The following is a 15,165-nucleotide window of genomic DNA, read 5'->3' as shown; positions in this document are numbered from 1 at the left end:
AGTACTCCCCTGTTCAGGACTTTCTGATTTGTGATGACTTTTGTATACAGTCCCATGAACCTATAGTTATGACCTGAAGAAACTGAAAGTAATGACCGTTTAACACTATCCTGAGTATGACACATAAAGTAAGCCTTACTTTTATTTGCTACTACTTAAAAATTATATTATTCAAAGCATCAGATACAAGTCCAACCGGAAAACCATTGTTTTAAGTGCAAGGGAACAGAACGCATTTTCTTTTTATATTCAACAAAAGGCCTATTATTAGCTGCTACTCTGGCCCAGCCTAATACAGATTTCTAAAAAACAACCAGTAACTAGACTGAAAGAATACAGAAGAAATCCAGATAACTATTTCTATCTCAGGAATCTCAGCTCAGACACAACAAATTACCATCTCCCATTTTATAGATATAGGATTATAAAATATTCTATTTCCTTAGAGATAAATTAACCAGAAAGTGGTGCGGATTTAAAGAACAAGCTACCTTCTCTAGCCATCTATCCTTCACGATGTTATTCTAGGGAAAAAATATTTCTCCTGTTACTCCAAAGCCCTTCATCAATACAAGACATGCTCTGACAGTGGAGAGGGTCATGTTTACTTAGACAACTGCTAATGTCAGGAAGAATATTCTCAGCAAAATCTTCCTGTATTAAGGCTGTGAGTAATGACTTATCCTTAGTTTTACTGGTTGCGACTATGCAAAAGTCGGATTTCATTGTAAAACCCTGAAGCCAATGCTGAATAAAGATCTAGTCAGCAAGCATGGTGGACTGGCCACGTACTTCAGTGAGCCTTTGATTAAAGGTTTACAAATCTAATCAAACAAAACTGAAGTCAGTAACAAGTAATAGGTTTTTATCATACAATTCTTTAAACTTTAGGTAAGTTCAAAACTTCTCATAATAAAAGGAAAACAAACAAAATACACATTAAGCCAAAACAACAAAGTTGCTCAGCCTTCTGCATTAGCGTCCAGATGCTATCATGGCTTTGGTCTCTTGACTGCAGTACTCATCTGGTCCTTCCTCTCAGAACCAAAACAACACTAACCACTCTTATCATTTTCACATACTAAATACAAAATAATGCTGAAATACAATTTAAATTAGAGTCTTAGAAATTATAATTCTGTGTAGTATCACAAAGAAAAAAAGAAAGAAAGAAAGGAAGGAAGGAAGAAAGAAAAGAAAAGAAAAGAAAAGAAAAGAAAAGAAAAGAAAAGAAATCCAAGAATGTTTTGTTAAGAAGTTGTATGGGGCTGTGACAAGGACTTGAGCTCCTGTCCACTGATCTCACCAATCTCCTTCCCCACCTCTGTTCCATGGCAAATGTGTGGTGCAGGTCAAAGGAGCCAGTCCTGAGTTCAAGTCTTACTAGTCACTTACTAGTTTCTAAAAACTATCTGTGCTATTTATTTGGTTTTTCAATTATAAAATACTCATGAAACTCTTCTACCACAAGTCCTTAAGTCAATCCAAAGTAACTGCAAAAGTAACAACCAAGTAGCAATGACACAGGATAGCATCCCTTGGCAGCCTTCCTTCACAGGCATCAGCCCATCATCTCCTGAAGCTTTGACATTATAGCAAATATGACTTCCCTCAGAGAGAAGATGAGAACTGTTGCTGGGAAGAAATGTCTAAGTGTCATGAAGGGGTAAGGGGACGGGAACTCTTCCAAACAACCTTTGTATTAGTCTATTATTCTGTAATTACTTCCAAGTCACATTAAAGAAAACTGCTAAGTTTTAAAATAACACACAAAGTTTGTTTCCACTGTAATGCAATTTTAAAAAGACTCAAGGAATTCTAAACTAAAAAACAAAACAAGATAACAAGAAACAAGCCAGTGACTATCTGGGATTTGGACAGATAGCAACTATCAAAATTCATATTTAAATTCCTATCTTCAGAAACCACAGCTAAGAATAGACAGAGTGGAACATGCCTGTAATCCCAATCTTTAGGAAGCTGGAGAAGTAGAATCAACCCTGGCAGCATAGCAAGATCCTGTCTAAAGAAACCAAATCCACAAATTTGGAAGACCAAAGGAAGAATGTCACTATTCCTCAAATACCTCAGTGATTTGGGGTTATCTGAACTCACATAAATAGAGTAAACCCTAAAACTGAGGAGCTAAAAGTAATGTATAAATACAAATGAAGATTTACAAATGGTTATTTCAGGAACTCAAGCAAGATTATGCATGCGCCAGTAACAATTATTTTTAAATAGTTCATTAGCACAGTGAAGACCCTCAGCATACACAGGAATGCTCCCTCCACTAGTACAAACAAATTCCCAAAGCAAGAACAACTGCTCATTCAGTAGGATCACCTTAACTGTGACCCCTTCAGACTTCTGATGTCTAACTCCATGGAGTTACCATGCTGTATTCAACAAGCCCCACCCCTGCAAAAAAAAAAAAAAAAAAAAAAAAAAAGAAAGAAAGAAAGAAAAAAACAAACAAAGCTCCGAGCCACTAAGAATTAAAATCCTCTCCCACACCCCAACCAAAAACTGACAAAGGGTTTAGAATTTCTGGATATTCTGGACATTCTAAAACATTTTTTAGAAGGCAAGCTGATTTTTAACTAAAACAGTCTACATACCTTTTTTCATGCTTTTCATTTCTTAAATTTAAGAAGGAGGCACTCTGCTGCTTCTAGCCTGTCCCACTCAGTCTTGTCCTTGGTGACGCCCTCTTCACACTTAAGCAGCACCCCCTAGGTCCTGGTCACCTCAGGCTTCCCACACACACACCTGATTAGGCAGCCTCACCCACAGAGGCAGACTGCAACACTCTGCCGGACTCCAGCCGGAGCTGCTGCTGTAGACGCCTCTCCCTGAGAGCTGGCTCTGAGAGAGAGCTCAAACTTGTATTTATTTGCTGCTCACTCCGGAACAAATGTTCTCCTCAGAGATCACACCCCAACCAGAGTATCAGAGAGAAGTGCACCAGCTACTCCGAATGGGATGTAAGCTACCCTTGGGAAGACTGTTTTCTTTGTCTGCTAGTACAATTCACACCATGCCTAAGAGGAAATGAAAATAACACATTTCCCTGCTTTATCCATTGTTCTAGAAGTTTCTCTAAAGTTTCCAAAGGAAAAAACACAATTCTAGGAGGTTTTTAATAAATATTTTAAACAGATATGAAAAAGCAAGTATTCATTATCCTTAAAGTTCCTCTATTTACAACATACAAAGTTGAAAATTAACTTGTTGTGTGTATTTGGAAAAATATCTTACTAGGTATACCAGGCCACTCGCCTAGAACTTGCTGTGTAACTTCAGCTTATCTCAAACTCATGGTCATTGTCCCCAATCCTTTGGATGCTAGTTACTCCCAATATACAACACCATTCTTAGTAACCACACACACACACACAGAGTATCTAACATTCCTTAACTATTCTTGTAATTTTCACTTCACAAAAGGGTTCACATTATTTTGTCATTAATGTTTTATCCAGCAGAGGGCGCAAGTGAAGGGGTCTATGAGGAAAGGTAGGCACCACCAAACTGTACCCACCATTTGACAAGCCTTGAGACCCTTCCCTGTATGTTATCTGAACCCTTTCAGAGACTTGACACTTACACTGCTGCTTAGCATTTATGAGTTCTTTTAAAATCCTAGAAATTACAAAATGGATTCTGTCAACCTACTGCTGTCCAAACTGAATCACCAGCATGAAATTTCCAGCTACTGTATAATTTGTATAGATTTGCATACCACAGTTCAGGGCTAAAGTATGGAAGCTTCCGGATCTACTGGGCACGGAGGAGTGGGCACAGGGAAGGTCTGAACTTAGGCTCAGTCCTTGGGACCAGCTGGACCAAAACAACACTCAACAGAAATCAACAGGACAGAGCCAGGGTTTTCAAGCAGGCATCATAATCCTCTCCCGCTCTCACGGTACAAAGGCAGAAATCACTCTAGTAATTTAAAGAATGGAAATATGAACTACAGGGAAAAGATTTAGGGAAATAAGCCTACAAGAAAATGTACGATATTCTAGAGCTTCTTCTAGTCCCCTTCACTTTACTCTTTAGCCATGACTAACATAAAAATGCAGAAACCACCAAAAACAAAAAACTCTGTCAGCAACTGAAACTCTGAAACTGATAAAAAGTCATCACTAATGTGACTGATACAAAGTGCAGCAAAGAGAACATTAGGTTATCATCATTTACTCTTCAACCCAAGAAAATGTAGTTCTAAAGCTACCAAAGCAAATCTTCCATAGTTTCAAGAAGAAAAATTACATAGTACAGTATGCATAGCCACAACATAGATACCTCAGTTTCTTCCTGGGAAACACGAGACAGCATTTTTGCACATTGTTCTTTAGGCCAGGCACAGTCTCTCCCACAGCATAGTGCCCTGTCCACACAGCTGAATCTTGTTCATCAACCAGTCCCTGTGGTGTGTCTAAGAGAGCCGGATGAACCTCCTGGGTGTTTTTACATTCTTGAATTTAGATTTTATGGTAATCAGCAAGAGTATCGTATGTTGGGTAAAACTGCTTATCTGGACTTATAAAACCCCACCCTGCAGCCTTCCAGAACCCTCCTTTCCTCTGAGGCAGTCACATCCCCAGTATCTATTCATAAGTTGCCTTCACCCTCACCCTGGTCACTAGGACCCCTGAAGACTGAACTGCAACCCTGTTTGATCTTAGCATTTTCATTGCCAGGCAATGAAATGATTTGGATTTGTATATACACTCTCAAGGCTCTCCGATATCAAAGCCTTAGGCCTGACAGGGTGGGGGTTGAAGGTAGAGGGTAGGGGGAGGGAAATGGTTGCAGAATAAATGTCCCTGGATAGAGGACAGCTGAGCCTAAGGGGCTCCACAGCACACAACTCTTGGTTTGGAAACAGAAGCAGGAGTGTCACAGGAGGATGCTTTTCTACGGCTATCAATGTTAGCGCCCTCCCTTCTATAAACACTTCTGGAGCTTTTCCCCCTGGCTCTCTACTTACAAAGTAACCTCAGGAAATGTTCTGCCTACCTCTTCCATCTCGAAGGAGTCTTTCTGCTGCGTCAGTATGTTTCTTATGGATGGGATTGTCAGGGCTGCACAAGGCTCCTTCTCACTCGAGGCCGCCTGGGCACTCCTCAGCTCACTGCTGCTCTCCAGCTCGCAGCGGCTGGCCATGCTGCCATCATGACCAAAGCCAGGCTCTGTAGCAGCAGACTTCTGCAGCGGGTCCTTGTCCTGACTGTGAGCATCTCTGTTTTCTTCACTTCCCATCTGGTGGCTCACGTTACTATCTGCATCATCAGAAAGTTTGTCTGCATCAACGCTGTCTGTGATGGTTGATGAACTACCTGAGACTTCTTCTGTAACCGTAGCCAGCATCGAAGATGATTCCTTCTTCTTTATAACCTTCTGAGGCTTAGGATCACTCTTGCCGCTGCCACCATCTTCAGACAGTGAAACGCTTAGACTCCTTCCTTTCTCAGCAGAGGGGGAAGGGCTCCCTTCTCCTTTCTCTGTTTTATCAACACATAAGTTTAGTTTTGATAGTGTTTTCATCAGACGGTTTGCAGTGTTGCTTCGAGTTAGAGGAGGAGGGGCGTCTGCCGCCTCCTTGGTGGAGGTCACTGAGGACATACTTCCAATCCTCTGCAGTGGAGTTCCAGAGACTTGGGAATACAGAGAGGAAAATGCATTGGCCACAGTAGTAAGGACTTCAATTTGGCGAAATCGGCCTACAAAAGGAAAAAAGAAATTATATACTTATGTTATACATGTGTCTTATAAGCAAATTCCATGCTAGTGTTATATGCACATAAACAACTCTGTGCTTATGTTTTAGGTACATACAGTATACACATGCTGTTTAGAATTCTAGTAATTGATTTTAGATCCCAAATATTATGAAATCATATTTTTTCCTAAGTGAACATGTAAACCACTACATTCAGAGGGTAGGGGGGAAGAGGACTTTTGCTGTAAAAATTAGGATTTATACTTTAAAACAATTAGAAATAAGTACAAAAACTAAGAATAGTACCGAAGACAACAGAACCAGCTATTGATCTCTAGTTAGGAATTATTTACTGTTTGGTCACGGAATCCATTAAGACTCTTGTAAATGCCCTCCTGAGAAATACACATTTCGGGGTATTTTACACTGAACTGGAGAGTACAGCTCAAGCACACATAAGGTTGAACCACAGACAGCCTGGGAGGAATCCTGATCCAAGACACTATTTAACAGAGATAAAACAAGCACAGGCAGAAGTGAAAAGACCCAACTGGCCAAGGTATTTTAGATTTACAGAAAAGTACTTGAAATGGACTGATCTCACTTAAAATTAACAAAGCCCCTGTTCCTACTTCATTCTTTCTTGAACAAATGCAAGTTGGAGATAAACAACAGATTCTGCACATAAATTATGATGAGTTAGCGCGGAGGGGAAGAGAACAGCCTCTATAGACAGACAGACTGACAGACAGATGGACAGAGATGAAGATATAGAGTTATACAGATATTATAACCAGAATAATTAACTCAGAATGAGTAAAAGACCTAGTCTATTAGTAACCTTATTTTTAAAATGTCAGATGCTAAAACAAAGATCATCTGGTTTAGTTGTTCAACGTTTCAAACACTACCCTACCATCAGAGCGCTTGCTTGTCAAGATGTCTCAGACAGACAGACACTACAATCAGAGCCCTTGCCTGTCAGGATGTCTCAGACAGACAGACAGACAGACACTCCCCTTAGAGCCCTTACTTGTCAGAGCATAGTTTGGGTTCTCCACTTCCATCCGCTGCATCTGCGCACTCAGAAACACTTTAATGTCTATGCCTCTGGCAAAGGATGATGAATTAAAAAATCTGGGAGGAATTTTAGAAGCAATATCGGGTTCATCTCGTCCGAATCCAAGATTATATAGAATTTCTTCAGGATCTTCCTCATAAAGCTCCAGCAGTTCTGAAACACTACAGCAAATGAAGAAGACACAGATGGTAAGTCTGTGTGGGGTGCACACAGCAAGTCGATCAGTCCACAGCCCATTCTCAGTCCCCTTGGCTCCAGGTCTTCACGTCACAGTATCTTTCCTATCTTTCCATACTGTGCACTCATGAGATACACAATCCTTTGAAAGGATACATAGGAACATTTTCTCAGGACATTAGTGTTGGAAAATCAGAAACAGAAGTCGGAAAGCCTGATCCCTAAGAACACAGACCTTCTAAAGGACTGCTCACCTGAGTGTTTTGGTCATTTTTAAAGGATTCTCCAGGAAAGCAATTCAGACCAAACATAAGGAAAGAATGGATTAAAAGGAAAACATCTCAGGGAGTTGGTCCAGCTTGGGTACTGAGGACCCAACGGTGAAACCTAAGCTTTGCAGACACTTTGTTTTCTTATAAGAGGCAACTATCTGAGCCTAAGCAACAAAGGAGGCCAGCTGGGGTCAGAAAGGCAGGAGGAGCTTGCCCTGTTCTTCTCGCCCCACAACCACGAGGGAAGGAGGAGGAGTAACGTGAGGAGGATATGGGTTACCAGAGACACACTTGTGCCCTCATTCCACTGGGAATTCCACATTAAGCTACCCTCTCACCACAGTATAATCCAAGCTTTGGGGTGCTTAACGAAGGAATAAGAAGAAAGGTGCGATGTGTCTAGAAGAGGGCTAAAGCTGCTTCAGAGAAAGAGGTGTGATGCAATAATTTGTATAGCAATTTAAAAACTGGTCCACAGGCCCACATAGTTGATTTAATTTACATTTTAAAGATCATTGGTTTAACACACTGAAAACAAATTTAGCCTTAAATATCAGGCTGCTAATGGTAGAGGTTTGTGCTGCTTCCCATGTCAGAGTTCCTCAAGGTACCCACGAGTTTGCTTCGGTTCCTTACAAGTAGAAGACCCCCCCCCCCCCCCGTGGTGTTTCTCTTTCAGGATGCTCACAAAACTTTAACCACTCATTATTAGATTCTAGCACTGATGTGAACACAGTTACTGCTCCTTATCTGTTTCATTACAGGTGTCCGTTGGTTTTTGCATAAGAAGCTCCTGTCAGCTAAGATGGTCTAGGAAACACGTGTGGGGCCCTTTGATTCACACTCTCAGCATTAAATCAAAGACCAGAAGTACAGGTTCAATACCACATGGTCACAGTGTTACCAGGACTGACCTTGACACAGTACCACTGCTTTTCCCAGACCCAGTGGAATTCATACTTCTCCCTTTCTGATGGAACTGAAGTCTTCTCTCCTTGGCCAAGATATTGTTGCTATAAATATAATAAGATACCTTAAAACTCGATTTTCTATGATGCCTTTTCATTTTTAGAAGGGATCATACCCAAACAGGTACATACCAGTTTTCGGCTTGAGCATCAGGTTCATGTAGGTGATTGGCTACAAATAATAAACAGACAGACAGACAGAGAGCACAGCTATTAGAAGGGAACAGCACAGCTCTGAAGAAGACAGGTCATCTACATTGTCATGGTGGGCTTGTTAGATATCCTCTCCTGAAACCCTCACCGGAGAGCGAGGCAATAACTGGGCCAGCAACTTTTGGGGGTGGTTTGTACTTTCCGGCAATGCAAGTCTACTTCTAGCTGAGTGTTTAAAATTAAAAAAAAAAATCTATAAATAATCAATTAAATTTCTGGAACCAGGCTGATAAGGGAGATAAGAGCATATGCTGGTATATGTTGTGCTATTAAATTTCAAAGCTGTCAATCAGGAACATCTAAAAAGTAACTGGGTTACTTTTAAGAGACTGGGTGCCATTAGAAGAACCACAATCTTCACATATTTCTCATGTCAGTATCAGCCTTTAGTGCATAATGTGAAATGCTCTACACCTTCCAATGTAGTTTCCTTTACAAACTCCCTCTCAGCTTTAACCTAGATTAATAATGTCAAAGCAAACAGAAGTCAATGTTTAGAGTGAATTTCATCATAATTGTAGAAAAATAAAACAAGTAAATTAATAACATGCCTACTTCAGCAGTTAATTTTTTTTATTTCTGATGTGCAAAACTGTGAGGAATTTTTGTGTCTTTATACTTCCTACTGATAACATCGTTTGATGCCATGAAACCTCCCAGGCAGATAGCAAAAGCATCACATGCGCTGCCTACAGGGATGCTGACGGACATCTTCATAAAAGACTGACAAGATTTTTAAGAGCACTGACTTGAAAGAAGGAAGTTAAAGTTTTCAATTATTCCTTGAAAAACATATTGACAGAGATAATTAAAATATTATTCGATGCTTTCTAGTGCTGGAATGTTCTAAATAAGTAACAGCTTATAAATGGAAATGAAGATCTAAAGACTCAAGGATACTAAATTCAGTGAATAAATTCACTGCATAATAAAATAAAACAAAAATCAATGGGCTCAGTCATGCTGGCTTACACCTGCAATCCCACTACCAAGGAGGCAAAAGCCAAACAACTGTGAATTTGAGGTCAGCCTGAAGCTACACAGGGAATTCAAGGCCACCTTGGCTACAGAGTACAAACCTGTAACAAAACAAAGTAAACTACCTTTTAAAAAAATTGCTTTAAAAGAGAACCCCGATTTACATACTGGGAAGCTTTATTGGAACCTACAAAAAATTTAATGACATACTTTCACAGTGCTAAAGGAACTTGAGCGAGGCCCCAGCATAATGATCTAACTTCTAACTCTATGTGCTCTTTGTCCTTTAATCTTTAACTGTCCGGGGTTAAAAAGGAAAAATATAAGGAGAAAGACAAATCACAGCTGTAGGTGTGACATGAGTCTATGTCCCTAAACCAAAACTAAGTTTCAACATAGTTTTTTCCTGCGTAAATATTTAAGCTCCCTTCCTTCTTTGGGACAATTCTCCTCTCATTTATATCACCATATCTTTGTCATAAACAGTTCCTTCTTGCATGAGTATTTCAGAGGCATCCAGACAGGAATCCTACAGGTTAAGGTGGTGAAGGTGACCCACTGTCAAGACCTTTAAATGGATCTCTAAGAAGCATAGATCTGACAGTTCTTAGTTCACTTCTTAAGATAACTAAAACTCCTGAAAGATAGAGTTCCTCAGCAAACATACCTTCAGCTCCCAGTGACAAGTCATCTTCAAAGCTTCCTCCATTTCTCACAAGCACACCTAAAACAGGAGTGTGAAACTTCAGAAACCACACCCTCCTGCTCTGCTGCTTCCCACTAATCCCACTACTGTTCAAGGTCATTAATTAAACAAGTCAATCACAGAAGATATCACACAAAGCCTAGGGAAATAGCTCAAACCTAAATACGCTAAAAAAAAAATATTCAGGTTATGTCATTTCAAATAGCAAACAAGCTTTTTCTCTGCTGTAAGGAAACTAGGTTTGTGGCCAGGTAAATTTTCCAGAATTCGGGGCTTATACTTTATATTCCCTTATGCCTCAGAAGACATTTTGATTAAACAAACTACTTCACCAAAAAGTTCCATAGAAAAATAGGTCCCAAAGCAGCCATTCCTCTTACACCTTCATGGGACGTAGGGACTTCAAGCTACGTTTTCCTCACACTGCGAATACCTCACCTTCATGTAGTGATCACCTGTACCTTCCTGTTGTAGTTTGAACTTGAGAATTTTGTCTTGCACAGGTGCTAAAATTCCAGGTGTGGCAATTTCAGTTAGCATAAGCAAAGAAATGCTACACAAAAGTGAACCTAGCTCACTCATTATCTATTTTCTTTATATTTACATATCAGAGTATATAATCAGTTTTTATAATATCTAACTGGGCAATCGGAACATAAGGATGGCATTGTGAAAAGCTTTGGGAAACAAAGTTACTGAAAATTACTTACTATTCTTTTATGGCTTATGACAATATTTTCCCCTTTGGGCTGCTAGCGCACAATGGCATATTTTATAAACATGAGCCTCACTAGTGTAATTCATACAACACTTTCACCCACAAGACAAAGATTCTCACTTTTGAAAAAAAAAAAGACCACTTTCTCTTACCCTTCAGCGCCCCGCCGCTTTGCTCATCCAGTGAAGCTCCCAGAGGGGTGCTGCAATCACAAACACAAGCCTCAGTCCTCTGTACACCCGCCCGGAGAGCTGGCCCGGCAGCCTCACTTTAGCACTGCAGCTAGGCAAGCATCTTCATCAACTTAGCACTCCTCCCAAACACCAGGAATGGAAGCGGCTTACACACGTAATGTCCTTCCAAGCAAGCAAATACCTGTTGTTGTCAGGTCAGTTTACCAGCAATAACTTAATCACAGGTCTGCTCTGCAGTAATTAAGAGCTGGAATGGCCATAGCATATGATATGAATTGTTATTTTCTTTGCAAAAATAGAGAGAAGAGAGAAGAGAGAGAGAAGGCTAAAGAAACATTTCACTCAATCCCTTCTACCCAAGCAAGCAACAAGAACAACAACAAAAATACAAAAACAGGATTAGAAGAAAGCACCATTTCAGTGGTAAGTAACCTCACTTAGTAAAACAAAACATTACAGGAGTCAGGAAGGAAGCTCAAGAGTTCTTAACTCTTGCCTGTCAATGGAGCTGGCAGCTCAGAGCACAGCCTAGGTAGCCTCTCCACCTCAACAGCCTTTCTCACCAACACAGAGAAAGAAGCCTGAGCTGAGGTCACTGTCCTCTTTTAAATTCTAACAAGTACACATTTTCCTCCGTTAACTTTGGAAGTCCTCAGCTCAGCTCGGAATCGGACTCAAGGTTCAGCCAATGCTGACTTTCCTTCCTCAAGCTTGTAGCTCAAACACAAATGTCTCAGAATTGTTTTCAAACACAAAGGTATCTTTACTTTTCTCTAAACAACTTAGATTTGTGACTTGGATCATGGAAATATTCTTTTCTTCTGAAGGTTCTAGTCTGTGAGACAGTCTTCAGTTTCTCAGTAATAATTCATACATGCTAACAATTTACATTAGAAGTGGGATGTATCCAGCTTCAAAGAAATGCTACTGGATGACAATTAAACATGCAAGCAAATACAAAAGTAAGAAGGTGGTTCTCTGAAATGTAGTGCTTTTGAGATGTGAGTTGCAGAAGAATCAACAGCAAGTACAATACGGACACTGATAAAACTTCAGTTCTAGGGTTTTGCAAACATTTCACATTTGTGTCATTAAAAATCTTTTCCCCCTGGTAGCTCTTTCCTTAGTTGGGCCCAAACACTGCGTCTGGGTCTGCAGCTGCCCATGCTGTGCTTCACTAACAGAAAATGGCAAGCAGGCAGACCGTACCGGCCTTCTTCAAAAGCAAGCTCTGTACTTCTAGACACCCTCCTCAGAATCCCACCAGAATCTCCACTGCTTCTTAGACATCGAGTCAAGTCATTTTGTTAGTAAAGAAAAAAAAAATGGTTATAAAGACTCCACTGGATGACATCTTTACCTAGAATATGAGAGTAACAATGAGAAAACAGTATTGCAGAATTTACCCAGGGAGGAAAATGCTCTTGCAGACTATCTGCGCACAATATACAAACTATGGTGATGCTCAGCTCAGGTACACAGGAAAACTGCTTGTGCACTGGATAGGGGTAAGTATAAGAACAAGGAAGAAAGCCGCGAGAGGATTCCTTAGGTAATTATATAATCTGTGCACGGTAAGTTTAGCAATGACACTTCTGGGAATTTTCTGGACTGAACTTGAGACCTGGTCAGTGTTAGCATTAGCCTACTTCATAGACCTAAAAACTGTTTTTATTTTCTGTCTCCTTGATATGATTTCTTCTATAACCTCAATTCTTAACTATCATTTTTAAAATGTGATTTTTCTCTTGTTCTTCCATTTGAAAAGCATTCTTTGAGATAAAACGCTAGAAATGCTAAGACCTATTTTAATCCGTAAGCCAATAATGTATTAAGGAATGGATTTTTAAATGAGACCAAGATGTAAACTTTAAAGACCTAAGTAAAAGCAAGGATAGACTACTCTCTTCACCCCTTGATGTGGAAACATCAAAGACACTGCTTTGTAAGTTCTCTCCTAAAAAGTTTTGAAGATGTACATTTAAAATTTCAGCCTTCTAATTTAACACTGTTCTGATGGTGAGCTCCCAGCACACACACTATTGTGCTTTGTAAAGGCCATATTCTTGTAATTTGGAAATCAAGGGGTTAAACTAGGCTGAGTGGTAAACCTAAAGAAGCAATCAATATATTTGCCTCTGTGCATTTTTAAAAGGAATGCCTATACATCCTATAATATTTCCGACAAGTCTATGACACCTAAGTAACATTGTCCACTTAACAATCAGTCTGGCTCCAGTTATTCACCAATACAGAGACAGCTATTGGTCTGTACAAGAAAAAAAATTAATACCATATATGAGCCACTTTCAAAAAGAAAAAGAAAAAAAAACACCAAATAATCCCTAGGATAAACAGAATTTGAGAAAACAATAATATGCCCAGAAACAAATGCCAACAAACGTTTAAAAGCTATAATCTTTACACAAGATTTTTCAAAAAGCAAATAAAACACATTTTACTTTAGTCAAATTTACTTGTAATACAACCCATCTCCTCCGTATTTTATCAAACATTTTTGTGCAGGTTGCCAAAGTATGTAACTAAACAGATTCATAAAGTATGAATGCCTTCAAAGCTCCATTTCCTTCTGCAAATTCCAATGTCATCAGACAAACCCGAGTCCAAGGAGTTAAACTCCAAGGGGCAAGTTGGCTACTTTTAATAGTTCCTCGGAGAGACTTAAGGCACACAACCCAAATTAAACCCCAGTTAGTGTAGTTAAGTAAATTAAACTCGTCTATAACACGTTTGAAAGGAAAATGATTCCGTGCCAGATATGCAGATGCCAAAATAAAGAAAAATAAAGCGTCCTGTGAAACATCAAAATTCTTTTCAAGAGAAACCACGACCAGCCAAAGTAGCATCACCGTGACCTGTTTTAGTTTCTGATCTGCTGCTGACATCATGCCCTGACTGCTGAAGTCGTAACTGTAAAGTCAACTCGGTCACCAAATAATCAGCGGCCACAGCACTTCCAGTTCTAATCGTTTCTAGAAGGAAGCTATCGGCCGGCTCACTTTCCGGTTCCTAGCTTACAGCAGCCACGGGACCCAGAGACTAAGTCGAACCCCTCGCTTCTCCCCGGACAACCCCGACTTTACTCACCGGCAGTCTTTGAGCCATATCGCGATCTTCTCGTTGGGCACGTTTCCTGCGGAGTAGAGCAAAGAGACAGCTCGTTAAGGACCCCACACACAAGTACTCAGAGGCTGTGCCATCCTGACACTCCCTCGCAGGAGAATCTGCCCGGGGCACCCCGCAGCCTCGGAGAGCCTTCCCGGAGCCCGACCCAGGGGAGCCAGCCGGCAGCCAGGTGCACTTGCTGGCGCTGAAGCGCGGGTCACGCTCGTATTTAAAGGTCTGGGGCGTCCGGTCCCCGCGCCTGGTGGCACAGAGCACGCCACCTCCCCGATCGCACGTCCCTGTCCCGCGCACCGACCTCGTCCCGCAGCTGCCGGCAGCTTCGCGCCAGGGAGGTCCTCCTCGTCGTCCTCGTCCTCGTCCTGCGTCGTCGTCTCTGTGGACAGATCCTCGGTCTCCGACGCCTGCCAGGAGCTGCGGCACTTGGCCCAGGCCTTCCTCCTGCGACTCGCCACTTGCCACTCTAGTTCCTCCTCCGCCTCCGCCGACAGGGGTCGGCTCATGGCCGCGCCGGGGGCTCCGCGGGCCCAGCCCGAGTCTGCGCGGGACACAGCGGCGGCTGCGGGGACCCCCGCCGCTGCTGTCAGCGCCCAGCCGGGCAGGGGGCCCGGGGGAGCCAGAGCGGGCGCCACAGGAGGAGGGGACGGGGACGGGTACTGGGGGAGGGAAGGAAGGGAGGGAGGGGCGAAGGGCCGACGCTTCACGTGAACCCGGCCTGGCGGGGCGCAGGAGCGCGAGTGGCTCCAGCAAGCCGGGTAGGCGCCGAGCGCCCGCCCGGCCGGGTTCCGCCCTCTCTGAGACCCCGCCCTACCCCCTTTCTGGCCACGCCCCCCGCCAATGCACAGTCCAGCCCCTCGCAGCTGTGCGCCCCGCCCACTAAGGAGTCCACGCCCCCTTCCGGTGGCAGCCTTGCGGGGAGGTGAGGGTGAGAGTCGGGGCGGAGCTCGGCCTGACAGGGTAAGAGCTGAACCGCCCCTTCGTGG

At 42.0% G+C, this 15,165-nt stretch overlaps 1 protein-coding gene and 1 pseudogene across 1 annotated transcript in view; one reads left to right on the top strand and one right to left on the bottom strand.

Annotated features, from left to right (window-relative positions):
* The window catches only part of Itprid2 (ITPR interacting domain containing 2), a 38,866-nt gene extending 23,921 nt beyond the window's left edge, over positions 1-14,945 (bottom strand). Inside the window, exons 1-8 of the mRNA XM_052182785.1 lie at positions 14,481-14,945; positions 14,147-14,192; positions 10,997-11,046; positions 10,088-10,144; positions 8,362-8,401; positions 8,176-8,274; positions 6,765-6,973; positions 5,029-5,732 (exon numbers count right to left, since the gene is read on the bottom strand). Of these exons, the coding sequence (XP_052038745.1) occupies positions 5,029-5,732; positions 6,765-6,973; positions 8,176-8,274; positions 8,362-8,401; positions 10,088-10,144; positions 10,997-11,046; positions 14,147-14,192; positions 14,481-14,685 (1,410 nt within the window). The 5' untranslated portion in view covers positions 14,686-14,945. The remainder of the gene's footprint in view (positions 1-5,028; positions 5,733-6,764; positions 6,974-8,175; positions 8,275-8,361; positions 8,402-10,087; positions 10,145-10,996; positions 11,047-14,146; positions 14,193-14,480) is intronic.
* The window catches only part of LOC127684779 (glyceraldehyde-3-phosphate dehydrogenase-like), a 107,608-nt pseudogene continuing 107,126 nt past the window's right edge, over positions 14,684-15,165 (top strand).

This window comes from Apodemus sylvaticus, chromosome 5 (genome assembly GCF_947179515.1).
Source record: "Apodemus sylvaticus chromosome 5, mApoSyl1.1, whole genome shotgun sequence".
Lineage (NCBI taxonomy): Eukaryota > Metazoa > Chordata > Mammalia > Rodentia > Muridae > Apodemus > Apodemus sylvaticus.
This window is presented reverse-complemented; position numbering and strand designations above follow the sequence as displayed.